The 27,083-nt window shown below is 46.0% G+C and overlaps 1 protein-coding gene across 16 annotated transcripts in view; it reads right to left on the bottom strand.

Annotated features, from left to right (window-relative positions):
* Positions 1–27,083, bottom strand: part of AGAP1 (ArfGAP with GTPase domain, ankyrin repeat and PH domain 1) — a 332,749-nt gene that overhangs the window by 110,470 nt on the left and 195,196 nt on the right. For all 16 annotated transcript variants that reach the window (XM_074548902.1, XM_074548903.1, XM_074548906.1 and 13 more), the window contains 2 exons: positions 19,997–20,101; positions 8,377–8,545 (listed from right to left, as the gene is read on the bottom strand). In XM_074548902.1, the coding sequence (XP_074405003.1) occupies positions 8,377–8,545; positions 19,997–20,101 (274 nt within the window). The remainder of the gene's footprint in view (positions 1–8,376; positions 8,546–19,996; positions 20,102–27,083) is intronic.

Below are 27,083 nucleotides of genomic sequence, written 5' to 3'. Positions count from 1 at the left end.
CAAGTGCAACTAATACACTCCTGGATTGATGAGATGAGCAGCCAGAGCAGGAGTTGTGAAGCAGAACTGTATTTTTCCATGAGGCAGCAGCGTGTGAGACTCGCAGGGGGCTGCACAGAAAGACTGAATCACATAAACTGCAGCCCTACTGCTCTGCTTTCACCATGTTTCATTTGTGCCAAGCTCCTCGAGCTCATGACGAGTTTCTCTTCCAGAAAATAAAAGAGAAAGAGAAGGAAATAAACCTCTTAAGGCCAGAGGGCTGCGCTCACCAGCTGTTAGAACTAATGAAAAATACATTAGAGTTGTGGGTCAGGAAATCCTGACTCTTGATATCAGAGGGTTAATTGTTTCAAATCATGTTGGGTCAATTTGTGTTGCAGGAATTCTGCCTATTCTTGAAATGCCCTCTAATTCAGCACCAGGCACTGTCAAGTAGGTTAGATTGGCTGTGGATGCCCCTTCCAAACCCACACTGCTCCCTGGAGTCTCCTCAGGGTGGAAAGGGAGAAGCCCCACTGCTGGCTGCAGAAAGATGGGAAGCATTCCCTTCCCACCCTCAGCTCTGCAGCACGCCCAGAATGAACTCCCAGAGGTGAGCAGAAACCTTTCCTGAGAAATGTCTGACCATCCCAGCATTCCCTTCCCACCCTCAGCTCTGCAGCACGCCCAGAATGAACTCCCAGAGGTGAGCAGAAACCTTTCCTGAGAAATGTCTGACCATCCCAGCATTCCCTTCCCACCCTCAGCTCTGCAGCACGCCCAGAATGAACTCCCAGAGGTGAGCAGAAACCTTTCCTGAGAAATGTCTGACCATCCCAGCATTCCCTTCCCACCCTCAGCTCTGCAGCACGCCCAGAATGAACTCCCAGAGGTGAGCAGAAACCTTTCCTGAGAAATGTCTGACCATCCCAGCATTCCCTTCCCACCCTCAGCTCCGCAGCACGCCCAGAATGAACTCCCAGAGGTGAGCAGAAACCCTTCCAGTGGTGGGCAAACCTTTCCTGGGAAGTGTCTGACCATCCCAGCTGTGTTTCCTGCCTCTCCCTCACCTACCAGGAATATTTGGGGATGCTCTCCTGGGTTCCATTAGTTTGCTGCCTCAGCACCCACCTTTTCCAGGTGCATGCTGTGCCCACTCTGGAGATTGTGTGCTGCACTGAAATCTGAGCAAACACCTCCTTGCCTGTCCCACTGAGGAGAGCCCCATGCTGGGAAGGGAGGCCCAGGTGTCCCAGAATACAGCCCAGGTGTCTGGCTGTGTTCTCAGGAGACTGTGGGACCTGAAGAGCTGTAAATTTCAGAGCCAGGTTCTTCAGGGGGGTGGAATTCCCTCAAGCACTGCCATGGATTCTGTTCCATCCCAACACAAGTGTGCAAGCAGCACAAGGTCCCTGCCCTGCTTCACCAGGCACCTGAAATTACCTGAGGCTCCTCACACATGAAACAAGGAGTGAGGGGCAGGGTTGGACACAGATGATCCTTCAGGTCCCTTCCAGCCCAAACCACTGTGACTGTGACAAAAATCTTTCCAAACCACGCTGGTTCCAGCGCTGCCAACTCTCCCCCAACACACTGACAATCACTTTCAGCACTGCAGCAGCAAACTTGCTTGTGAGTTTCACTTAGTTTTAAGACTTCTTTCTTCCAGAAGCATTTATTTACTCAACAGAATTCCTAAGGACAAGCAGCTATTCCTAGAGGAAGCCCTTCCATGTCCATCCCTGCCGGACTGGCTCGATCAGCAGCACACAGACCGAGTGGGGTCAGTACTAATGAACAAACAAGGCAGTGCCAAGAAATATCCTGGCAGTGAAGGACGTGGTGCTGGGAGTATAACGAGGAAAGCTATTATTCTCAGAGCATGCCAAAGCAACACAGCAAGTGTGGAGGAAAATTAAGTCATCAGAGGAGACATCTCTTCTAAAAGAAAGTTAAACCCAAGATCTTCACCGCGGGCTTCTGCTCGAGATCCCCCACTATTTGTTCTGCTGGGATCAAAGCCTGCTTTCCTTCCCTGGCAGGCAGATTATTATTATTTTTCTGTAGTTTTAACAAGTAACAGTAATAAATAAGATATGCTTGGCATCCTGGTTGAGGCTACCTGCTTGTTCAGGGACGGCAGCTTTAAGACCCAGAAGTGAGTGCTTTGCTGGCAAAAACTGCTTTTTGTTGCTCTTATTTGGCTGAATCCCGACAGGAGCAGTGGATTTAACTTAGTGAAAAATAACAGCAGAGATCCAAACCATTCTGAGGCAGGTACAGCAGAGCATGTGCAGGCCCTGAGGCAAAGGATGTAAAATGCTCCCCAATCCCTTCGACTGTCTGTGGAAATGATCAATAATGGAAGTGGAGAGGGGGTGGCAGGTCCTACCTGTGGGCTGGATCTAACTTTGGGAGCTTCCCACGGGCTCCAGCCCTCCCCAAGCCCTGCCAGAGCCTCCTGGGCTGGGGAGGGACCACTGCTGGCATTCACCGCCTCTCCAGGAAACAGAACAAAGAAACTTTATTTTCGCAAAAGAGACAATAGATACCAACGCGAGATGACTTTTTCCCTTTTTTTTTTTTTTTTTTCCTCTCCCCCCTCTTTTTAATAGCTCTTGCCACTGTAACAGCAGCTAAGTGAATGCATGTCTGCAGTGTGAGCAGTTTTGATAAACAGCCTCTGCGGGCCACACAACGGGGATAATGTATCCTTAAGTACTGCCAATGAGCTGCCATTCTGCACAGCCAATTACTTCTGTGCGTCTGTCACTCAAAGGAAAAATGACTGAGCCCATTAGATCAAACCTTTGTCACTGTTCCTAATGCACTCTTAGGCCTCATTAATCTGAGGGAGCAGCAACACAGCCGCCGGTGCCTCATTGCCTCCCCCACAACAGGCCCACGTGAATCTTCTCATCTCTCCCCCAAGTGCACCACGTTAATCAAGCTCTCCTTATTACCCCGGTCCCTGTCACGCCGGAGAGCGCTCTCTCTCTTAAATGCTCTCATTATGGTCCATCTTTAGAGCCGGCTGAGTGGGAAAAAAAAAAAAATTAAAAAAAAAAAATAGAGGGGAAAAAAAAAGAAAAAAAACAAACCCGAGCCAGAGAGAAAGAGAAGAGGAAAAAGCAAGTCCGATCACATTAATATTCATGACAATAATTAGTATTCTAGGTCACTGAATATTCATGCTATTAGTTTGGTTTTTTATGGGTTTGCTGGATGTCCTGATTGCTGGAGTGTGGAGGAAAACAGCATGGTTGGGACTTTAGATGTCAACGGCAGTTCAATACTCCAAACACATTTGTGAATTTATTTTTTTTTCCTCCCCCGTTTGGTAAATCAGCTTCAACCCTCCCGATAGCTTTAATACCTTAAAATCACTGGGGGAAAAGCACAATCACCTTTTTTTACTCATCCCCTGCCAAGGTCTGAACACCCAACCAGCTCGTGCTGCTCCCTGTGACCCTCAGGACACCGGCATGGCATCGGGGCAGATCTGGGATTTTATCCAGGACACGGAGCCATGAAAATCATCCAGGGGGAAACAGGCACCGCCTGCAGCTCTGTGACACATCCCACCCTCCATCCACCTCAGCAGCATCAGGGGTTTGCCCACTCCAGAAAGGACCCTCACACAGCTCCTTTTTCCCTTTTTTTCCTGAAGAGAGAAAAATCTCAGCAAACTCATCTTTCTCAATATTTAACTATTATTAGTTATTTTATCCAATATTTATTTCATTATTGCTAATATGCGCCCTGCTCCTTTTCTCCCATTATTAAGGGATATAGCATACTAACTAAATGAGTTTGTATTTCTCTAGTTCTGGAAAGGGCAAATCCCAGTCCAGAGGAAGCAGAGAAAATGACCTTGAGGGATCCCCCTCTAGTGGGATGAAAGGGAAATCTCGGATGCACTTGAAATTGGGCTTTTTTCCTTTGAAACAAGCAAACTGCCAACTTCTCCTTCCCGTTGCTGCAGCTGTATATCACTGAGCCAACAGCAGAGCCACCCAGATGGAAAATTGACTGGGGTGATTGATGACAAAAGTAAGTCCCAAACTTGCATTTGTGATCTGTGGCAAGTGCACAAAACTGGAGCTGGAGAGTGGAAAGTGGTCTGCAGCCCTGCAGAGTTAGTGACAGACAACTCCCAACAACCACTCCAGGCCACCCTCAGCCACCTCCAAGCAGGGAATTCAGAATTTAGGGCTCAGTCCAGCATTTATTTGCAAAGGCACCCACAAGGCTCTGGGAAAACTGCCCATGCTTCTGAGCTCTTGGCTTGATAAATATTTTTACTCATCACCAGCCTGATCCTAACATCTGAATCCTCACAGTGAGTGACCCCCTGGTTGAAAAAGATGATTACATGATCTGCAAAAAGCACCAAGGATTTGATAGATGATCACAATTAATGACAGACAGGAAGCTCACAGTGGTAAGAAGGTGGAGCTGCCATTCCTGCAGCATCTCAAATGTCACAAGCAGTTAGCAGATAACAACCTTCAGCACGCTTAACGATGGCCCTGGCACTAACACATTTTGGGATACTTCACATACTGTACACTCACCATTCTAAGGAAATTTAATAGCACCAAATTATTTAAATGAAGTGTTAATCAGGAAACAATTTATCTCTACACCATAAGCTATTTTTAGTCGTGAACTTTCTACATCAGTGGCTCTTGCTACAGCTCAGGCTTTGGGTTGTTTGGAAGGGAGAAGAAATAAATGACTCCTGGGAGAGATTTCAGGAATAAGTTCACCTTCAGGTCAAGCAGATCAAATCCAACCCAATTCAGGAGTGATGAAACCTGGACCCACTCCTGGCTCCCAAGCCAGGCTGAGCCAGCTCCTAAAGGCAGAGAGACAGGCCAGTGGGATGGACAGGACAGGACTCTGGCCCTGCTCCCAGCTCTTGGAGAAAGCTGCAACTGAGCAAGTCCAAGAATTACCCTTTTCTGAAGGACTTCCAACCGAGCTGCATCAACACAATGATGCTCAGTGCCATGTAAATTCAATTTAAATCTCAGTTACTTCACCACTGTTTGTCAGCTTGGATTGAAAACACCACAGAAGTGACATAATTTTGGATTGAAGGCAGTAAATATCCATTTTCCCCAGCTCACAATTTCCTACCAAGTTAGCTTACAAGTGTGAGCACCTTCCCTGAAGCCACAGTTAACAACCTGTTATTTAAAGTCTATACAACATAAATAACAACGCTGCATCTCTCTGTGTTTTCTGGGAGAAGCTGCCACACAGAATCCCAGTTCTTACACAACAAACTCCAAACTGCACCTCCAAGAACCCAAGAAGGGACCAGTTTTCAAATCAAAGTAAACCTTTTTCCAGGCAAGGTGCTTGGCTTTGCAACAGGAGCAGCCCAACCTTCTACTCCTTTCCCTGCTTTCTGACAGCACAGAAAATATTCCTTTTTCCAGCTGCTGTTTCACTTCCAGTTTGTTCACTGTCCTGCCATGACTCTGACAATGGACTGTGACTTGATGTTAAGGGAAAATTGGTTTTTTTTGTTTTTCCCAAGCCCTTGTGTTGTGCCAGTGGAAACCCAGCAGGGAAGAGTAATCCAGACTTTTTAAAACTCATATATTTTCATAAAGGTGGGGATTTTTCTTTTTTCTTTTTTTTTTTTTTTTACATCTCTGAGATGGAAACTCTCAAGGACTGGAACTGAGTTTGTCCTTCCTGAATTCCCAATATTGCCCTGCTCAGCCTCATTCCCTCTATTCTGCTCACAGCACTGTTATGGGAAGCACCTTGGGAAAGATCTCTCCATGTGGGAGGAAATTCAAGGTGTCTGATGCATCACTGAGGTCCAAAAAGGCTTCAGAGAGGGAAGGGGATGAGGAGGAGGAGCTCGAGCTGCTCTGATGCCTCACAGACCGTGGTGGGAGCAGAAGAGTGGTTGGATCACAAGAAATCACACTCAGAGAAAACTATTTGCTGAAATATGAACTTAAAATATCAGTTACGGGCAATCAAATGGGCATTTTATCCATAGATTTCTTGGCAAAGTTAGCATGGAAATCCATCCTTAAGGGGCATCTTCCAAGCAGGGCTTAAGTGTCCAAGGAAGGCACCAACCAAGCCAAGCAGTATTTAACATTTGGGGATGAGGTAATGTGAAGCAGAGAAAACAAAGTGAATTTACAGGCCTAAAAATCAAAATAAAAAGTGCTGATTTTTCCTGTTTGGTCCAAGCCTCCTCCACATGGCAGAGCTGTGTACAAAACCCTCCAGTGAGACCAGTAAGTGACAAGCTCAGCCCTGTGATCCATTTTGAGGCACCACACAGGCTCAAGACACCACTTTCTCAGCACTTCCAAGAGAGGGGAAGCTCTGAGGCAGCAGCACAGCCTGCAAGGGATGATTCCCAGGTGTTTTGAGCTGGGGAGATATGTTTGGAGTGTGGGAGAGAGCTGCAGATATTCCAGGGTCCTCCTGCCCCTCCAGGACTCAGCCCCAAGAACCTCACCAGAGCTCAGATGAAGAAGGCAGGCACAGCTTGGGACAATGCCCTTCTTTTCTTTATTTTCTTTCTTTTTAGTAATTCTTAACTGATTAATCCTTTTTATGCTTGCTTTTAAGCCAGTAACAAGCAGCAGATGCTGCCCAGACATCAACAACAGCAAAGAATTTCAGTATTTCTAAGCAAGGGGATGAGGAAGGCAAGAGGGAGGAGAGAAGCTCCAACTATTCCCGCAGTGTTATTTGAAATTCACTACCTGAATTTCCCAGCATTTGGAATTTCTGGCATAATTGACTTGTGTGATCAAACCTCAGGCTGGCCAGGACACACACACACAGTGAGAGCTGCCTGCTGCAAACTCTCAGGGAAAGTTTCCCTCTGACCTGGCAATCCAAGTAGATGCCAAAATATGTAAATTCCATGCTACAAACCTTAAATTCTTACATATCTCTAAATATGTTTCCAGAAACTTCCTTTTCTGAAGCTATCAAGTAATTTTTGACTGTGTTCAAATGTGTTAAAAGCTGAAATCTCTTTATTTAAATATCTTCCCTGCAGTTTATTGACTCAGCCCAGCACTTTGCTTCCCTAAATTAGCAAGTATAGTGAAAACCAAAGCACACCCCACACCTAGTCATTTAAATTGTACAGTAAACTGGAAAAAACCAACCCAACCATAAATAATTTTCTCCTGTGAACTATGCCAGGTCAAAACCTGAAGGGTTTGATGAAATCATGGCTTCAGACACCTCAGGGCCCAGCCTGGGATCTCCAGAAGTTTCTGCTCAGTGGCACCACTTTAAAAACCCATCTCAAACAGCACCATTCAGAGTTGGAAGGAGAAAAAAAGACTTCTCAGTTTTCTCCTAATAAAGGGAAATGTCTCAAAAAAGCAGGGAATTCCACCTTGGCTTGAAGGACTGGGGTTTGGAATTAGATGCTATTTAATGTCCCTTCCAACACAAACCAGCCTGATCCTATGAAGCATGAGGCAGATAATTATCATTATTATCCAAGGGAAGGCACCTGAATATCCAGGAATGCCAGGGCTGCTCATCCCAGTGGGTTTTGCACAGGGACAGGAGCGTGGGGATGGTTTTGTTGGCACATGCAGGAGGTGTCTGCATTACCCATAAATGCAGAAGGCACTTGGCACTTTATGGATGTCATCCCAAACATGCTGACAGAACTTCCACTAGCCCATTATGAGTTTTGTACAAGCTGTGCATTTTACAAGATAAATTGTCTCCAATGTTTTCCCTTAATGCAATTTTTTAAAATCCACTTAGCTGTATGGACAAGTACTTCAGCAAACAATAAACATCTTTGTTTAGAGCTCAGAAGGAGCTATAAACCACTTCCACCAATAAATTAAAAAGCTTTCCACAGAAGAATCTTGCTGTTAGAAGAATGCATAATACTGAACCTTCCAAAAGTGGAAAGAAGGGCTGTGGGTCTCACCAGGAAGCCATAAAAAGCCCTTTCAGATCATACAGTGTTTGCTTTTCCTAAGAATTAGATAAGAGATCATAGATTCCTCCCATATGTTAATGACTGGGAAATTGTGCAGGGCTTTGGCAAGTACAGGGTAGCAAATACACAAAGACACTGAAGGCTACCCAGAAACTGTGGGAGACAGATCAGCAGTCAGGGCTCAAAAACCTCCACATCAGTGGGTCTGTAAATCCCAGAGTGGTTTGGGTTGGGAGGCATCCTACAGTTCAACTGATTCCACCCCTCCCATGGGCAGGGAGACCTTCCACAGCACCAGGCTGGCCTGGAACCCCTCCAGTTATGGAGAGATATCCATCCCTGTCCCAGCTGCTCATGCCAATTCCCTACAGACACTGGAAATGCAGATTGTCTCCCATTTTCCCCCATGGCAGGTGCTCCCTTACCTGAATTTGGCGAGATGTGTAAACTGCTCATGTCTTTGGAGAGGCCGTTGGTTTTGGGGCTGGAGATGGGGGCACAGGCTGAGGTGGCTCGGGGTGGCCTCTTGCCAGGGACCTTCACAGTGGTTCTCAGCAAGTCAATCTCTTTGCCATGGACATTCTGCATGTAATCCTGCAGAGAGAGGAGAAAACCCCAAACACAGCATCAGACAGGGAGTTCTGGACAATTAACACAATTAACAAACCTGGTTTCACAAGGCTCTGGCCCTACACCCTCTGCCAGCACCCACCATATGGTTTTCCCCTTCCTTCCATGCTCCTGATAATCCCTTCCACACTTCACATTAACCCTAAAAATCTGGAGTTTTCTCACACATCCTCCAACTTCCAGCTGGGTAAGAGGTGATTCACAACACAGCCACGTGTGGGAATTCACTAGCTAAAGATCCCAAACATGAGGAGAAGACCAAGTGTCCCTCCTGAGCACGTTCACTTGTGTCTCCTCTCTGCCAGTGTTTTTTATGCCCTCATCTCCTTCTCCCTCAAATTTAGCTGGATTGGGTCAGCAGGCACCAAAGTTACCAAAGAGCACCAACAGGGAAGGTGTTTCAGCAATTCCAACACTGTTTCCTTACAATATGACCCTTCCTGCACCTACACAAAACATCATCAAAGGGGGAAAAAAACCATGCAAATTACATCTGATTAGAGCAAACACCGGGACCCAGAAGTGGAAAAGGATTTTGCTAATTCTTGCTTGGAAAGCCACAAAGGGGAAATAAACAGAAAAGCAAATGGACATGGGTGTTTTTATCAGAGGGCAAATTGATCCTGGGATACACCAGCACAGCTATTTCCAGGAGAGGTGGTGAATGTTAAAGGCAGCACACAAGACACCAGAGCTCCCATCTCCTGGTACACAGGGCTGTGGTCACTCACATTCCAGAAAAAAATAATTGAAACTGGGACAACTACAGTGACATGGAAAGCAACAAAAGAGACACTCTCCTAAAGGGGACATGCAAGAGGGGCAGCACAGGAGAGTAAAATCAGGGGTGAAAAGGGGCAAGGGCACTGCACAAAAAGACACCTGGGCTGCCCAGAGAAGCTGGGGCTGCCCCTGGATCCCTGCAAGTGTCCAAGGCCAGGCTGGATGGGGCTTGAGATGCTGGAAGGTGTCCCTGGCCATGGTAGGGATGGAATGGGATGAGCTTTGAGGTCCCTTCCAACCCAGACCACTCCAGGACTCTGGGATTAGGGAGCCTGAGAGAAAAACAGCAATCTGAGGTGGCTGGGAGAAGATGTGGGCTCCCACTTCACAAGAGATTTCCTGAATTTACCCAAAATCTCTATCACTGCTGCCACAATCCAGGGAGCTGATTGCTCCCTCCTCAAAATTCTTTCACCTTTGGCAGTTTTTACAACACAAATTACTTATTCTGCTCAAAAATAATCAAAAACCTGGACCAGCAATAATTTCTTCATAGTTAACAGAAATCAGTGATAAAATCCTTGAACTAAGCCATCACAGCAGCTTATTTTTCCCAAGCTGAGAATTACCAACAGGAAAAGGTGGTGTCTGAACAATTAATGGGGAGAGGACACAGTGCTCTGCTGCCAAGAGAAAAACAAAGGCAATCCACTCAGGAAAATTCCTTCACTAGGTGTTGGGAGAACAAACACCTTCCATCCATAAATCATGAACTCGGAGCAACTTTCTTGTTTAGGTGTCACTTCTTCACAAATTAAAACACAATAAGCAGAAGATAATTGAGCATTCATTGCTTGTGGGCTGTAAAGTGAGGTTTAATCAGGGAGTGACTAAACCTTGGCACGTGCCCTTTGCTAACAGTTTTATTTAACTACAACCAACTCCAACTGGAGAAGGGGGTTTTGGATGAAGGCTGGGTGTGATTTCCCAACTTGAGATGTGGCAGGGTGTTGTTAAAGGCCTTTTGGCTGGGTGCAAAGCAGGCTGAGGTGAGCCACAAAACCACTTGAGGAAGCAAACACAAAACCAATGAGTTGCCGCCGTCGGAGCGAAGCGCCCGAACCGCAACAGATGCTGGGTAGGTATTAATGTCAGCTTAAATATTTATGGGGATATATCAAATGTAAATAATAAAGGCCCTTTCATCGCGGGCAGGGTGCAGGGCGATAATCTGCGGGTCTCCCCGAGGAGGGGAGGGCAAGGAGAGCCTTCCCAGCCCCCTCAGATCCTCGGCTCGCTCGGGGAATGAAAGTTCAAACTACAAAATGACGCCGGGGCTTCAGAGGAGCAATGGAGGGTTTGATCAGATTAGAACAGATGAGGGTCTTGCTGTCATCTGGAATATGCTGTGTTAAAGAGAAGACAGCAAGCTGGATTTTGATATGCAAATGGTACAGGGATAACTCCCCAAGATGTTAGTTGTAGAAAATGCTGATCCGAGAAAAAAGGGGAAAAAAAACCCTTTAACAAGGCATGAGGGTAATTCAAAGCCAAGTACTTTTAAACAGCACTTAACAAGTCCCTGGAGCCCACTCAACAGTGGGCCACCCCAGACGTGCCATCTTCTGCCCCTCAACAGCTTGAAAAAGTAGTAATTGCGAATCCATTTGCATTTTTCTTCTCAACTTGTCCGCGTTCATCATTCGGCAAGGCAGGGGGAAAAAAAAAATAATAAAAAAATAGAAATTAAAGGCAGCAGCAAAGCAGAGGGACCCCTCCCCAAACACGTGGCGCAGAGGAGACGCGGGCGCCCCGATCCCCACGCCCCGCGCTCGCACCTCCGCCGCCGCTTGTTTTTTACATTTCGCTCCTAATTATGTTGCATCTATTGCCATACACTTAATTAGCTGCATTAATGTGATTTCTTTTCACATAGTCAAGCAATTAAGAGCTATGATTGAGTTTCATTCAATTAGCCTCAACAAACATGCTAATTGATGTCCCAGATGCAAATGAGGTGCAGTGAGAGAAACCTGCTAGCAATTGAGAGTTGTGGCAGGGGGGACCCGGGGCTCGCAGCTCGCTGGCAGCAGCAGCACGGCTTAACACGGCTCCCCCTCCTCCTCCCAGGGCAGGGGGGCCACCAGCCATGTCCCAGAGAGATCCCTACAGGACTGAATGCAGGGAGCACAGGAGTGAATGATCACTGAATCCAACGGGCGCTGTCTGTGGTGCTGGCGGCTGGCGGAACGTTCCGCTGCTCCCAGGATCCGAGGGCTCCCCAAGGTCTCCATCCTGAGCTGTGAGGCACCAGGCAGGCCATGGCCTGCAGTCAGCACTAACTGGCAGCTCCATCTTAGTCAGAGCAGGGCGATGCTGCCTCGGCATCCATCAATCCATAATCCCCAAATCGCGCTCCCCGCGTCGATCCCCATCCCTTCTCCTCCTCCCCGGGTTACCGCTCCGCTACGGCGCCACCGAGGTGTTAATTTGACTACTCAAGGCCATTGACCATTATCTACAGGACTAAATAAACTGTTAAAATATCAGGGGGAAATCAAAAAAGCTGCATTGACTGAAGATGACGCCAAACATTACTTGACAGCCCCACAAAATGAATTGCCTTGAGTAAGAAAGGAACGATGCGCCATGACACAGAATAATGTAAAGTAAAATTACTTTAGTCCTGCTCCTCATACAGCAGCTCTCTGTTTACAACAGCAGAAATTAATTTAACCAATTAACTGAGCAGAAGCCTTTCAGACATGCAAATTGAGCAAATGGGTATGATCATGTTTTCTAAATAAGCCTACCCAAAAAGTGACACCCCCGTTTTGGGGGGGTCTCTTTGGATTTTGAATGCCAAGCAGTTGTTGAATTTATATCTGCACATCACAGTGATTTCAGAGACACTCCACCAAGGGCCACAAGCTGAACCCAGGCTATGTGTGGCTCCAGCTTGATGCCTATGTCCAAGCTGGCCCAGGACACTTCCAGGGATGGGGCAGCCACAGCTTCTATGGGCAAGGGCCTCCCCACCCTCACAGGGAGGAATTCCTTCCCAATATCCAATCTGAATCCACTCTCCTTCAGCTTAAAGACATTCCCCCTTGTCCGTGTGCTCTAGAGCCATCCTTAAGTTAAAGACATGGCTCAGATTATCAAAAACATGGATATAAAAAACGTTACAGAGCTTGAGGGTTTTCAAATAATACAAGAGTGGTGGATAGGGAGAAAGGCCTTCACTGGGGTTACAGTTTTACCCTGGGCAAAGGGGTTTCCAAGCTCACATTGAAATCACTCACCTCGGGATAAGCCATGTGTCACAACACTAAAATGCAAAATAATATCTGCTCCTTCCTCGAGGTGTCCCCATCTTTCTTCCATCTGTCCCACTGCCACCCTTTTCCAGTGCACCACATATGAAATGAGAGACTCTCCAAGAGCAGTGACTTTCCAAGGCTGTAATGGTATACAGGTATGAATATCACACTTAGTTTGTCCTTTTCAGCTATTCTGAGCTCTCAAAAGCCTGTTTTTCCATCACTAGGAACAGGTCCAGACTAAAAATCCTCCCCAGATCTCTGCCTGGTTTCCACTGAGAGATGATGAGCTTCTAACCTATCCCTGGTAGTGTCCAAGGCCAGGCTGGACGGGGCTGTGAACAACCTGGGATAGTGGAAGACATGGCAGGGAGGTGGAACGAGATGAGCTTCAAGGTCCCTTCCAACCCAAACCATTCCATAAAAAACACCTTCATTTTGTGGCAGTTTTCCCCCACTGTTCAATCAGATGTAACACTCCTGAGGCTCCACTTACTGAGGTTGAAATAGTGTTTCCTGATCTGAGGCGTAATAAAAATTATTATGGAAAAGGAAGTTTATGGTTGCACCTCTGGATGACATTTCAAAGACTGTGTGCAGCGTATTTTTTGAAAGACAATTCCAATTTTGTGAGCTGACCTATTGGAGGCACAAAACCTATTGTTCACCCTCAGCAACAACCAAATCCTCTTCCCCCCAAACCAAGAGCAGCCCGGGAAATTGGATGGAGCCCTGACTTTTGTGCCTCTCCGTGGCAGTCAGACATTTTTATTGCAAAACGCCGTCTGGAAAAGATGCAAAACAAAATTGCTAAACTGCAAAAAGAAGAAAAGGAGGGAGGTGGGGGGAGAAGGAGAAAAAAAACAAAAGGCCCCCTTCCCTTTGCTTATTGAGTTCAAAGGCATAACATGCAGCACCCTGCAGCAAATGGGAAGCTACACTAATTTTAAAGCCATAAAACGCTATAAAGTGCCCTGCGGGGCAGGACTACACTGGAGCTAGTTGCACCTAAATAAGCCATGGTTCATTTACTTCGCAGCTTAGCCTAATGTAATCATCAGCAGATTCCTAGCCTAGAGTTGTAAGAGGCGCGGAGCCGCGGCCGCCGAGGCGACACTCCCAGCCATGGAGGGGCCGCCGCCACATCGCCGTTGATTAGAAAATTTTTCAGTTTTGACAAGCCCTTAATGAACATAAATCGCTCCTTGATTGGTTTCCGTGCGGGGCCACGGGCACACCTAAGAAGGAACGGCAACAAAAAGAAACCCCACAAGTCTCCCCAAGTCCTGAGCCTCGCTGCTTTTCCCAGGAAGGGCTGAGCTGTGGATGGAGTGTTGGGATATGAGCCACAGTGGAATAAATTCATCAAATGGTCCTGGGGAATTAGCTGTCCCCCCCTCTCGCATATAAACACGGCCATAATGTCATTCAGCTTCATAATACACAGTTAATCTTAAGGAGAGCCATGAAATGTTATTTTCTGAGGAGAAGAGAGGAATGGGAATGCGTTCTGGAAAACACTGATCGCCCCAAAGCGCTCTGTCCTGACAAAAGGAAGGGCATCATGAATCTGCTTCACGTTGGGAATCAAGAACATTAAATTTCAGTAATAAAAAGCACTGGCTATATCTATAGTGTGGTGTTAACCAGCTCCATCAGTGTTGCAGGAGCAGGGGAGGAAGGCAGGGCAAGACTTGCAACACAACAACAACAAAATGTTGGTCCTTCTGTAAATGGATCCCTTATTTGCAGAACATTTTAAGAAAACTCTTCCCCTTGCACTTCACTTCTCATTCAGCCTTTGTAACAAGAGCTGCTGTAAAAGACAAACCAGAGTTTTACCATCCTGAGTAATTTATGAAGCATTTATACCCACAGCAGTTAGCTCGGCTGGACAGGAAGCTCTAATTTTATAAACCCCCCTGATTAATTATTAGCTTGGCTTTTGCCTTTTAAATTGCAACTTATTCTGATCCTCAGAATTTCCCTTGGCTTTCAGAAGGAGCAGACAGGCACTGGAATGTGTGTTTGCTGCAGCCTGTGCAGCTCTGCCAAAGCACAATTGTGTTTGCCACACTACTGAGTGTTGACTCCCTCGGGGCCACAGAGGCCTGGACAGATCCTTGTGGGTCACTTCCCACCCAGGATATTCTGCGCTGCTGTGATCTTCAGTTTTATATTTTTCTCCCAAATTTATCTTCACTCCATTACATCTTTCAGATTAAGACAATAAAGAAGTTTTCTAAGAAGCTCAAAAGTGACTGAGTGATCTGTACAACTACAGCACTTTATAAAAATCAGGAATTACTGTACTTGTATTTAACTGTTCCTATCATTAATTTTCTTCTATCCTAACCAATGTTTTAGGCATGCTAGTGGATGCAGTAGTAACTACAATAAAGCTTCAGATTTATCTTCATCAATACTCAAGCTGCAGGATGTGTTTAGACCACTGCTCTCTCAGGAGGGAGAGCCACATCACACGTGAAAAGTACCACAGAATCCCAGAGTGGTTTGGGTTGGAGCAGACCTTAAAGCTCATCCTGTTCCATCCCCTGCCATGGACAGGGACCTTCCACTATCCCAGGTTGCTCCAAACCCTCTCCAGCCCAGCCTTGAGCACTTCCAGGGTCCTTTTGTCAGTCCAAAGGCTGATTTGAGGATTAGCTGTTTTTAGGAAATGCCAGCTGAAAGGCCCTTCAGAGCCGGCCAATATCCAGCTTTACATTCCTTCAGAGCAAAAACAAGGGGGGAATAAATGGACATACATGACGGTATTTTAGAAATATGTGAGCATGAATATTTTTATTAAAGCAACACAAACAACACACTTCAGAGCTATTGAAATGCCTGAGGCAACAACCTGGAAATAAGGCTGAGCTGCAATGATGGCTGTGGGGGATATTCCTATTGGGAAGGGGAGCAGATTCCCTTGGCTGGAGCAGCACCAGGGGCTGACTGGCCACATGGGAGAGCACACTGCTCTCAAGGATGAGGGCTGATGGGATCCTGCATTTGCATGCAGGCTTTCTGCTTCCAAATAGTTCAGGAAAATCACAAGAACTGTTAGCAAAAATTTCAACTGCAGCTCTGAGAGAAATGCTGGGACCTGAGAAAATGCATGGAGCTACAACACTTCCAGATACCAACACAGAGGACATCCTCTAAAGCCTCCTGCTTCTCACCATCTGCTTTTTCTGGAGGAAATGGCCAAGCAGAGAAAGCTCAAACAACACCTCAAGCCTTAAGGAATTTTAACATATTTGTAGGGTCTTCCCAGAGAATGTGTCCATATAATATATTGCTGAAGCTCTCATGCCAAGTTTAGCCTAGTGTTGGATCTGACTCTCTATCAGGCTGAAATGTTGCCTTTTTAAAAAAAATCCAATATATTTGAGGATAGAACAACACTGCTAACATTCACATGCCAGCACTGTATTTAAGGGAGAATTTGGAACTGTGGCTCCTGTCAGATGAATTGAGCAAACCAGGTGAATCCACACCTCCCTTATGGAGATAAAGCCAGATTTCCCCCCTCAATCACATTTACAATCCCCAGGTGATCACACCAGACCAGTGAAGACGAAGGTTAAAGGCTGCAGCCAGCAAACACCAACCCTGCTGTGCACATGGGGTTTGTGTACCCACTGTGTTCTAGATGGGCATTGCTAGGGGAATGGGCATTCCTTCTCATGTATTTAAGAAGCTCTTCTTGCCCCATAAGGTGCCCCAGCACTGAAATCAGATCTAGACCAAATTAAACGTAAAAGGGGAAAACTGCCCTTACCAAAACCTAGCTGTTTTCAGCCTTTTTTTCCCTTTTTCCTTCTTTTCACAACCGAGGTGCAGCGATGGTGAAGACACGAGAGCAGAGAAGGGACATCCACAGCTAAAGCTGTGTCACGTGCTGACCCGTGGCACGCTGGCAGCCCTGTGGCAGGCAGCCAGTGGTGAAACATCATCAGCTATTCATCAGGAGAAGGCTCAGATAAAGCAGGGCTGCCCAGCAGGTATCCTGGTGAATGCATTCCGGGAGCATCCCGCCATTAAAAAGCCAGGAGATGCCTCGGCAAATTCCCCCGGGGCCCTTTGGGGAGGCTGACACGGAATTTGCCGGCCAGAATTTTAGTGATCCACTCCACAGCTCTGCTCCAGAAGCCCAAGATGAATAGGGAGCTCTGGTGAACTTTGAAGCCTGAGGGTCAAAGTTCTCTCTCATTATCCCCAACCATTTTCTATCGGCGCAGCTCCTCGGCGTCCCAAGGGACGGGAAGGTTTGAGGCTCTTGAAAAAAACCTGACACGACCAAGTCAGGAAACAGTAGGGTGCTTATGTACACATATTTTCCTTCCCCCGTTTCCCTCTCCCCCCACTTTCTTGAAAAGAAACGAGAGGGATTTTGCTATTGTGTCAAACATCAACCTGGTGGCACCGGGAGTCGCTCGTGAGGCTGGCACAATGCCGCGCTCGTTTCAGCACGCTGCCCTGCCAAACAGCCTGACCCTCCCAGGGACACCTCCTCTGCAAAAAAGGGCCTCATTTGATTTTTCCCTCCCCACCCCAAAACCTTTCATTGTGCAGGCAATGCTTTCAAGGAGGATGTCAGGGCTGGATTCTGCAGCACCTGTTTTCTGTGTTTAAACCACTGCGTCGTGCCTGAGCTGCTACCAATTGCATCTGGCAGAGACAACTGATGCACCTGTGGCCAAACCTCGAGCAATATTTAACAGAGTGCTCACTATCAGCCACTAAACATTGTAATTGGCCCTTCAAACACCAGGTGTTAGGCTCTGACTCAAACCACAGGCTGGACAGACCATATGATCCCCTAGATTTCCTTTTTCTGCCACCACTAGAGGCCAGCCCACCTTTCACTGCAATTAAAAATTCACTCCAGAATTAAAAGGACAACATTTTGATGAACTGAAATGATCTGCACATTTGAAACAACCTAAATCTGATTAGAGCTAGGCTTTGCACAAGGTTGGGGAACTGACTTTAGACAGCAAACAAAAGCTCTTTTCTTCACTGCTGCTTAATGGGAAACTTGGTAGGAATAAGGTCTGATTTTTCAAAACAATATAAGAAATTATCCCAGACAGCAATGCAAGCACAGCATTAAAAATTCATCGCTTTCTTGAGAAAAAAAAGGAACAAAAAATTACTGACAAACAAAAACCCGCAAAACCAAACCAGAAACACAGTATCAGAGCTCTGGTTGGGGGAAGACCCTCTCACCTGGCAATCCCAAAGAAGAAATTGTGATGCTCCTGCCAACAAAGTTTAGTACAAAGTGTACTGGGAGTGTGACTGACTTAAAATATTTGTGGTTCCCTCACAAACCCCTCTGATCCACACAAGGAGGAAAAGGCAACACCGAGCCCAGCACCTTCTTCTTGGGGTGGGGGGGCACGGTGGAGGACAGAGGGAAACAATTACAGGCTGGTAATTACTTCTTCTTTAAATGGATTCCCTCTAATCTCCGATGGATTTACCTCTAATCTCAAAGTAATTACGTGTAACCTCAGTGGATTCTCACTCTGGGGGCGCCGCCGCCGCTCCGGGGGAGCCTGCACAGGAGAAGTTTCTCCATTGTCTGCCAGAGCAATGGAAAACTCACACGTGCACAGCACTGGCAGGAACAATAGAGCCTTTTCCAGCAGCCAGGAAGGGGCCAGGGCACACACAACAGCCTCATCCTCGCTTGGTGACCAGCACAATCTGAGGCACACTCAGGTGCGCTCCATGAGACACACAGAATCCCTGCTTCCCTTCTGGGAGCAATGCCAACACAGAACTCTGGGTGTTTCAGGGCTACTTCACAGCAGAATTAGTCACATTTGGGCACTAAAATTGGGCAGAAAGACATGAACTCCATCACACAAAGGAGCAGTGAAAACCCTGCTCCAGAACACCAGGGCTGAGGGACAAGGTTTCTGATGGGAAGCAGCAATGCCCGGAAGCTACTTGTCATCTCATTTACCACATAATGTGTAAGAGACATGGACATCACATCAGAAACCACAGCAGAGCATCATCATGGCAGGACCTGAGACCATAAAACCTTGTGTCAAGGCAGGGGAAAAGTGCTAATATTCCACAGACAGGGGCAAGCACAGCATCAGCGTGGCCAGGCATGGATGTGGCACTTGGGGAGGGGGTTTAGTGCTGGGCTGGATGACCTTAGAGTGCTTTCCAACCTTAATGATTCTAGGGCTCCATGCTCCTCAGACACCACCCAGCTAAAGCACAAGTTTCCTGCCAGTTCCAGGTGCAGGTTTGTAAACCCCAAAATTAATAGAAAATGCATCAAAACCTTGATTTTCACTCCTTAATGAAAACGTGACCAGGAGCTCAAGATGCCACCAACAGGTTTAGAAACAACTGACTCTAAAAACATTACAAGTGGCAACCCTCTGATTTCCATGTGTGGGATGATGATAAAATACAAGATCAGATATTATATAAAACCACACATATATGTATATATTTATATATATTTATATACTTGTATTTATTTTTATATATTTATATAGGTAGGTAGATATTTCTATATACCTATAAATCAAATATCCATATATCTCACATCTCTATCTATCTATCTACCTATCTATTATGTATGTATGTATCTATTATCTATCTATCATCTATCTATCAATCATCTATCTATCATCTATCTATCTATCATCTATCTATCTATCTATCTATCTATCTATCTATCTATCTATCTATCATCTATCATCTGTCTGTCTGTCTGTCTCCATTTTTATATATGTATAATGCATATTTTACCTTGGTGAGGGTCACACCATGATTTCTGGGGTAGGCTAGTCCTGAGTGGGATCTCTGTGCTCCCTCCACCCCATACCAGGAGTTGTGCCACACACTCTGAGGGACAGACAGCATCCTTGGGACAAGGATAGATGCCTCAACACGGAAAAGTTGCATGGAACAGTTTTTAATGGCTATGCAATTTCCAAAAAGCTGCTCAGAATTACTCCTGGATAAACCACAAGCCTCTCCTCACTCTTTACTACCCCTAGGAAACTTTTCCTTGTGAAACCAGTTGTTTTTTAACCCTGGGATCAACAACAAGCCCATGAAAGAAAAGAAAACAGAAAATAAAGCAGGAAATGAAGGCTTTAAACAGTTCCAGCAGGCTCTTGGCATGCAGGGAAACCCCAGTCCCAGAGGAGTCAGAGGAACTGGGATGCACTCAGACTTGCAGCAGGGAGTTTCACTTGAGGTGATGATTCCCTGGGAGGGAGGGGGATGAGGAGAGAGGAGGAAGCTCCCTGAGCACAGAGGTGCCCCCAAGGCTGGCTGAGCCTGCTGCCAGGGCTGGGGCTCCCAGGGCAGGGCTACTCACGTGCAGGCTGGGGTGGTAGGTCAGCACGCCGTTGTCACACAGTGTCACGTACTTCTTCTTCCACTCCTTGTTCAGGGACTTGCCACTCCGCTTCAGCAGCATCCCCTGGTGGGAAACAGAGAGGGAAAAGGTGAAATGGCAGCACAAACAACACACACCTGCCTAAGACACAGAGACAGAGAAGAGGAACTGCCTTTCCTCTTGAGCATTTTCAGACAGGCTTTCCCCTGCCTCTCCCACAATGCACATTCCCTCCGCTGGCTTTATCCAGTGGGTAGAAAAACCCTCTTTTTCCTTGAATTCCATGCCTCAGGAAAGCACATTTTGGTGCGACCCACATGGATTCCTAGCTGATGAAGACACCCTGCTCTGCATTTCCTAACCCTCTAAAATAAATGTTGAGCCCAGGTTGAGGGAGGACCCTGCTGTGTGGCCTCTCCCTCCAGCATCTCCTGGAGATTCCATGCCCACAGAAGAGCACACAGCTGTGACACCACCATGGAAACCCTCATTCCATCAAAAGAAACCCCAATCCCAGGCAAGAGTAACAAAACAGAGCAAATACAAAGTGTCTCAAGTAAATCCTGGATAATTTAATGACAGAGGGGTGACTGGAGAAGAAAGGAGGTGGGCAAAGTGAATCTCCCTTCCACAATATTCAATCAAGGATGAATGACAACAGTCACAGAATCCCAGAATGGTTTGGGTTGGAAGGGACATTAAAATCCAGTTCCAACCCTCAGCATGGGCAGGGACACCTCCCACTGGATCAGGTGGCTCCAAGCCCTGTCCAACCTGTCCCGGAACACTTCCAGGGATGGGGCAGCCACAACTTCTCAGACACAGCAAAGATTTAAAGTCATCATTGTGTTCCAACAGTCAAACAGACAGGAACTGCTACTGTACATTGACCTGTTCTCAGCTGCAAAACCAAAATTCACTTTGAAAAATAAAATACCACGTGCTGTGGAACACTCCAGGTAGTCAATGAAGGATGCAATTCCTTAGGAAATTTTAATTTTCAACCCAAGCCAGAAGGCAGTTCCTGATGGATCCAGGCAGTGTTGTGGCTGTGCAAAGCCTTACTGCAGTGTCCAGTGGAGATCCCAAGCTCAGTACCCACCACAGGGACTGGTGCCACAGATCAAGCTCTGAGCAAAGCAGACATATCCATTTCAATAAATCCCAACCAGCAGTCCACCCAACACAAACTTCAGCTCCCTAATCCCTATAAAACAAGTTTTCCCCTTCTCACTGTACAAGGCAATTAAAACAAAGGGAAAACAGAACACAGAAGGAAGCCCTACCAAGCACGGCGCTTCCAACTCCCATGGAGTCAGTAAAAGTGATTTAAGCCTTGAAAACGAGTTCCACTGTTTGTTTCCCCATTAAACTTGCAGCTTTATGAAGTGATCCCTCTGCAGACCCTGTCCCAAAGCCAGGAGGGGACGCAGGTCAGCTCCACTCAAGCAGAAGCCCTGCTCCTGGCCACACAGCTGGAGCAGAACTTCAGAGGAGAACCCTTCCCAACACACTCCATCCATGGTGGGACCATGAAGAAAAGCTCTGCTGGACACTGAACAGCACACTGATCCAAACTCCCAACTTTCTGCCTGCCTCTGGCTCACATGTCTGTATTTTTTATTTTATTTTTTTTGTTCTGCTCCTTGCTAGAACTCAAACTTTTTCAAGGAGAACGGGGCTTCTGAAACGCCTCCTCACAAAAGCTCCTGCTCATCCCAATTACTGCCAGCCGGCGCCTGGAGACGTTGTTTTCTTCTATTAAAAAATGAAAGCTTATTTCTGCCTTTGACTCTCCTGTTTGTCTATAGGAGGTGATCTGTCTCTTCACCTTTCCCATCTTTCATACCTCACCTGCAGCACAGCACTGGTGTTTAGGGGGACCCAATTCTAGTTAGTGCTGTGCCGTGGGGATCAAAAATTACTGCTTCTCTTCACTGGTTTGTTCTTCAGACCTTCTAATGGGGAAAAAGCACTAAGGATCACAACGGGGATTTTTTTCCCTTTGCCTTCTTTTTTCAAGTTTTGAAGCCAGTAAAATGTACATATTTCATAACCTTTTAACTGTCCCTTTGCTATACAGAAAACATGTTATTACTTACATAATTTTCAATTTGTGTCAATTATCATCTCAATAAAGAGTAAAAAATCTATGACCATCATGATTTTTACTACTTAAAGTTTTGCTGCTATTTAAGTATGAATTATGACATTCTAGTTTTGGATCTAAATGAAGAAAATTATTCAAAATGAGGTTTTACCATGTTTTTCAAGCAGAACTCTGTGCTTTGATGTAAAAAAAACCCCAAACAAAAACCAACCTAACCAGCTCAGAACTGAACAGGGATGATGGACCTATTTGTGCCTAGCTAACAAACCAGACTTCCCAATCCATTTTCTTCAGGCATTCCTTTGGCAAACAGAATCATTTTCACATTAAGTGATAATTAAAAGTATCTTGAAGTACCTGGAGAGCAAACTGCTGTGAATACAAGGAGCTAACTTAAAGAGCTATAAAGCAAAACAGCCCATACAAACCACAGTTTTTATCCCCAAGGCCACCACTTTGTGGTAATTTTATAGAATGGTCTGGAGAAATGGTCTTAGAATCAGAGTTTAGATCAGTTATAAATGCACTTTAACGTTAGCTACACGTAAAAAAAAATGGCCCACATGACAGGAAATGTTATTTAAAAGTAAAAAAAAAGCTCCTTGCTTCAGTCACATTGTGGCTACGTTTGAGTCACATCAGATCCTGTGCTGAGGAAATGAGATCCAGGGGTTCCTGCTGGCCCCTGGTACCTCCAGGGCAACTCAGAGGCAGCTTGGGCACGTCCCCAGTCACTGCCAAACAGGTCCCCACATATACACAGCACACTGGAAAAATCCCATTGAGTCCCCAAGCTAGGCAGGAGGAGCCTACATAAATCTTCCACTCCAAATACCAATTTTTTGGGTCTAAATAATCCCTGCCTCAAACAATTATTAATTGGATGATGCTATTTTGCCTAATTTCTAGGAAATCTTTAATTTCTCACAGCCCTCCATGGGCAGTTGGGTGCAGCTCCAGAGCCTCCAGACTCAACACTAAGGATTTAACACCTCTGATTTCCACACAAACCCACAAGAACTTCACACCTCCAATAGCTTTTTAATTTATTTTTTTTACCACCTTCCCTCCAAAACTGCAACTCTGTGTTGAAGGGAGGAATGGTGAGTCCTCCAGCTTGTGGTTTGAAGGAGCTGGAGGAAAAAGGCTCCAAGTGGAGTGCATGGAGCTCAGTCCCTGGGTTTTGATGGAGGATCCAGGGAGCGAACGGAGCCGGCTCTCCATTAGTAATGTGTGTGCTACATCTACTCCCAGGAGGTCATTGCAAGCCAAAAGCAATGTTAAGTGTACAAGCTTTAAATAACTTACAAAGTTAATGTAATGAATGCAAGTGTGATCTGAAATCCATCACTCAGTGGCTTGCTGTAGCCTCAAGCTGTGATAAAACACCACTCATAAATTTATATTAAAACTCTGTTCGATAGCAATTATTTACCAACAAAGATTTATTGATTGCATTTGCTGTTAGGGACTGGGGCCCTAACTGAGTCAATCAGCTTAGGCTGCTGAGCCCCAGGGCACCTGGGGAAGTTACAGACTGCCAGCAGGCTCTGCAATCCCACCATTACCGTGGGATGGGAGCAGCAGCTAATGAAAAGCCGCCAGCCCCGGATTGATTGGAGCCAAGGTGGAAAGAAAACAACACACCCAGCGCTGGTGAAGGGACCAGGGCTTGTGGAGCACCCAGCTCACCTGAATACACAGCAACCAGCAAAATCTGTCTGCTCTGGGTGCCCTCTTGTGAGCTCCAAACCTTGCCTGATTAAATAACGACTCAGTGGTGAAGCAATCATCAATTTGTCCTACTGAAATATTTTAGGTTTTAAATAGCAAATTATCAGCATTTCAAAAAGTGACCCCTTGAAGATGTTGGCAGGTGAGAAGCCTTAAAAATGGTTTTTGAAGTCAGCAGAGGCAAGATTGGACCTTCTGGAAAAGGAAATACAGTAACTACAAGGCAGGGGTTGGAACTAGATGAGCTTCAGGATCCCATCCAACCCAAACCATTCCATGATTCCACTTTGGTTTCTGTTTCCTTTCAGACATTTACCCCACTGCCATGGCTGAGGTGCAAACTTCTGCCAGCCTTTTTTTCCTTCCCCTCCCTAACTTTTAGCTGACCCCATATTGTTTCCCTGACGCTGTTCTGACAGAATGCAACAGGTAATCTAACACTTCATCATTAACAACAGAAATTCCTAATAAATTCCTATTTTTTTTCCATAAATTCCTAATTTTCCACTCAGGTCTGTAGCTCCCACAGCCATGATTAGCAGCTAGCACTGCTAGGAATTTTCTACAGCTCCTGTACATCCTGCTCAGAAAAGAGAAACTCTCAGCCATGAAAAACCTCCTCCTTCAAATAACTCTGAAGGCAGCCACTCAGCCAGGATCACAAACTAATTGTTACATACAAATTCTGGCCAATAAAACACCCACTCCTGTGAATCTATTAATGTGGAGAACAAATGCTGGTGAAACCCCAGGATTCAGTGACCAGCCAGCTCTGCACAGTCTGTCCAACACCACTGGGGCCACCTGATAATAAACAAAGAATTCATTTTTCAGTGATATTTTTTGCCTCCTGAAGATTTAGTTGTAACAGGTTTCTGGTGGTAAAGCCCATTCTTCAGCAGCTCAAACGGTTTCACCCCCAAACAATACCTGCATGCCAAAGGGAGATTTTGGTAATGACTGAATCATTGATCCACAGAGAGTCAGAGAATCCCAGAATGGTTTGGGCTGGAAGAGACTTTTAATTTCATCTCATTCTGTCCCCTATCATGGACAGGGACACCTTCCACTAGACCAGGTTGTTCTGTCTTTAAACCTAAAATCCTCTAGGGAATAAACTGTTGAAGATCCCCAGTGTATGGGGAATCCTTCCATAAAAATGTAACTTGTTTTCTCAGTTTCCCAAACTTAAATCTTTTTTCCCCCAGGAATTTAAGGGAATGCTGCTTGGTCTTTTGGTCAATGAGACATGAAGCTGGTTTAAGCTTTTATACTTGGAAACCTGTAGCAATCTCCTGATACTTAAAGGGAGCTTATAAAAAAGAGGGAGGGGGACTGGAGTGCCAGGACAAGGGGAATGGATTCACACAGCCAGAGGGAAATTGGGATCAACGGGATAATGGGAAGGAATTGTTCCCTGGGAGGGTGGGCAGGCCCTGGCACAGGGTGCCCAGAGCAGCTGTGGCTGCCCCTGGATCCCTGGCAGTGCCCAAGGCCAGGCTGGATGGGGCTGGGAGCAGCCTGGGACAGTGGGAGGTGTCCCTGCCATGGCAGGGCTGGGATGGGGTGAGCTTTGAGGTCCCTTCCACCCCAAACTATTTTGGGATTCTATGACCTCTTACAGTAGCAGAGCACAACTGGGGACCAAATGAACCACAAAACAAAAACAAAAAAAAAAAAAAAAAAAAGATTATGAGAGCATGGAGTGGCTCTGAAGAGTTCTGAAAACAGGAGATCTCAAACATTCTCCAGCTTCAGCATCTAACAATAACATTGCAAAAAACCCCTCCAAAACCTTGTATGTTCTTACTACAGTTGTGCACAAGGAAAACTCCTCCCACCTCCCTTAAAAACTGGCACAGCAGCAGCAGAGTTTTGCTACAAAGCTGCTCCCACACTGCAGAAACTATTCAAATTTATGTTCTGCACCTTTAGGAGAAAATGAAATCAGAACATTGCACCCAATTCTCTTACAACATTCCCTAAACACCAGGCAGTGAGTGCACAGCAGGTAATTACTCCATGAATGGTTACCTAATGCTGGGGCTCATCAGCCACGATTTCCATTTGAAGACAAAGAACAGAGAGGATCTATCACCTGACTTGGGGAGCAGAAGATAATGGCTTTGCTTAAACTTGAAGGACAATCAACCTGCAACTCGTTATTTTCCAAGCTCTCTGCACACAAGCTACGAAAGAAAATTAGAAAGATGTACTGAAAAAAACCCCAGTGCTGATTAGGCAACTCATACAGTTCATCACAGCACCAGCAAGGAAGACTGCCACCAAAGGACAGCCCCCAAATTCCTGCAAGGAACAGCAGCACTAAGGACAAACTCAACGGGAAGAACAAACTTAGCTGCATCTCACTGTTACTGCATCTTTATTTTTAATCCCAGAATGGTTGGATAGGAGCTGCAAGACCATCTCATCCCAGCCCCTGCCACGGGCAGGGATACCCTCCATGATCCCAGGCTGCTCCAAGCCCCATCCGACCTGGCTGCTCCAGTATTTCACCCTCTGGATCTTGCCAACACAGGTGATGCATGAGTTCCTCCAACTCTTCTCAAGTTTTCCCTCAGCTGCAGCTCTGGGACTCTTTCCTTGGCCCTGCTTTATGACTATTTCTAAATGAGACTAAAGTCAGGAGCACATTGCAAACTCTACAGTTACAGCCACCACACCACCTTCCTGTGGAGCTGAACATGCAAGTGTGTTACAAAATGCAATCAGGTATTTAAGGGACTGGCACATCCATTGCATTTGCTGGGAATGTCCCAGGCAGGAATGATGCATCTGACTCCATGTTCTCAGAAGGCTCATTTATTACCTTATCATACTATATTATATTAAAGGATGCTGTACTATACTGAAGAATACAGAAAGGACACTTACTGAATGCTAAAAATGAAAATAATAATAATGAAAACTCCTGACTCTGTCCAGAGTCTGACACAGCTTGGGCCCTGATGGCCAAAGAGCCAAAACAACTCCCAGCAGAACCCAATGGAACAATCACCTGTGGGTGAACAATCTCCAAACACATTCCACATGAGCACAGCACAGGAGAAGCACATGGGATAAGAATTGTTTTCCTTTTCTCTGAGGCTCTGAGCTTCCCAGGAGAAAAATCCCTGGGTGGAGGGATTTTATCAGAGGATGTGAATGCTACACACATCTTTCACTCTAACCACAGTTTACCTCTCTGAACAGGACACAGCA

This window comes from Zonotrichia albicollis, chromosome 10, assembly GCF_047830755.1.
Source record: "Zonotrichia albicollis isolate bZonAlb1 chromosome 10, bZonAlb1.hap1, whole genome shotgun sequence".
NCBI lineage: Eukaryota > Metazoa > Chordata > Aves > Passeriformes > Passerellidae > Zonotrichia > Zonotrichia albicollis.
Note: the sequence above shows the minus strand (reverse complement) of the source record. Positions and strands in the feature narration are given on the sequence as shown.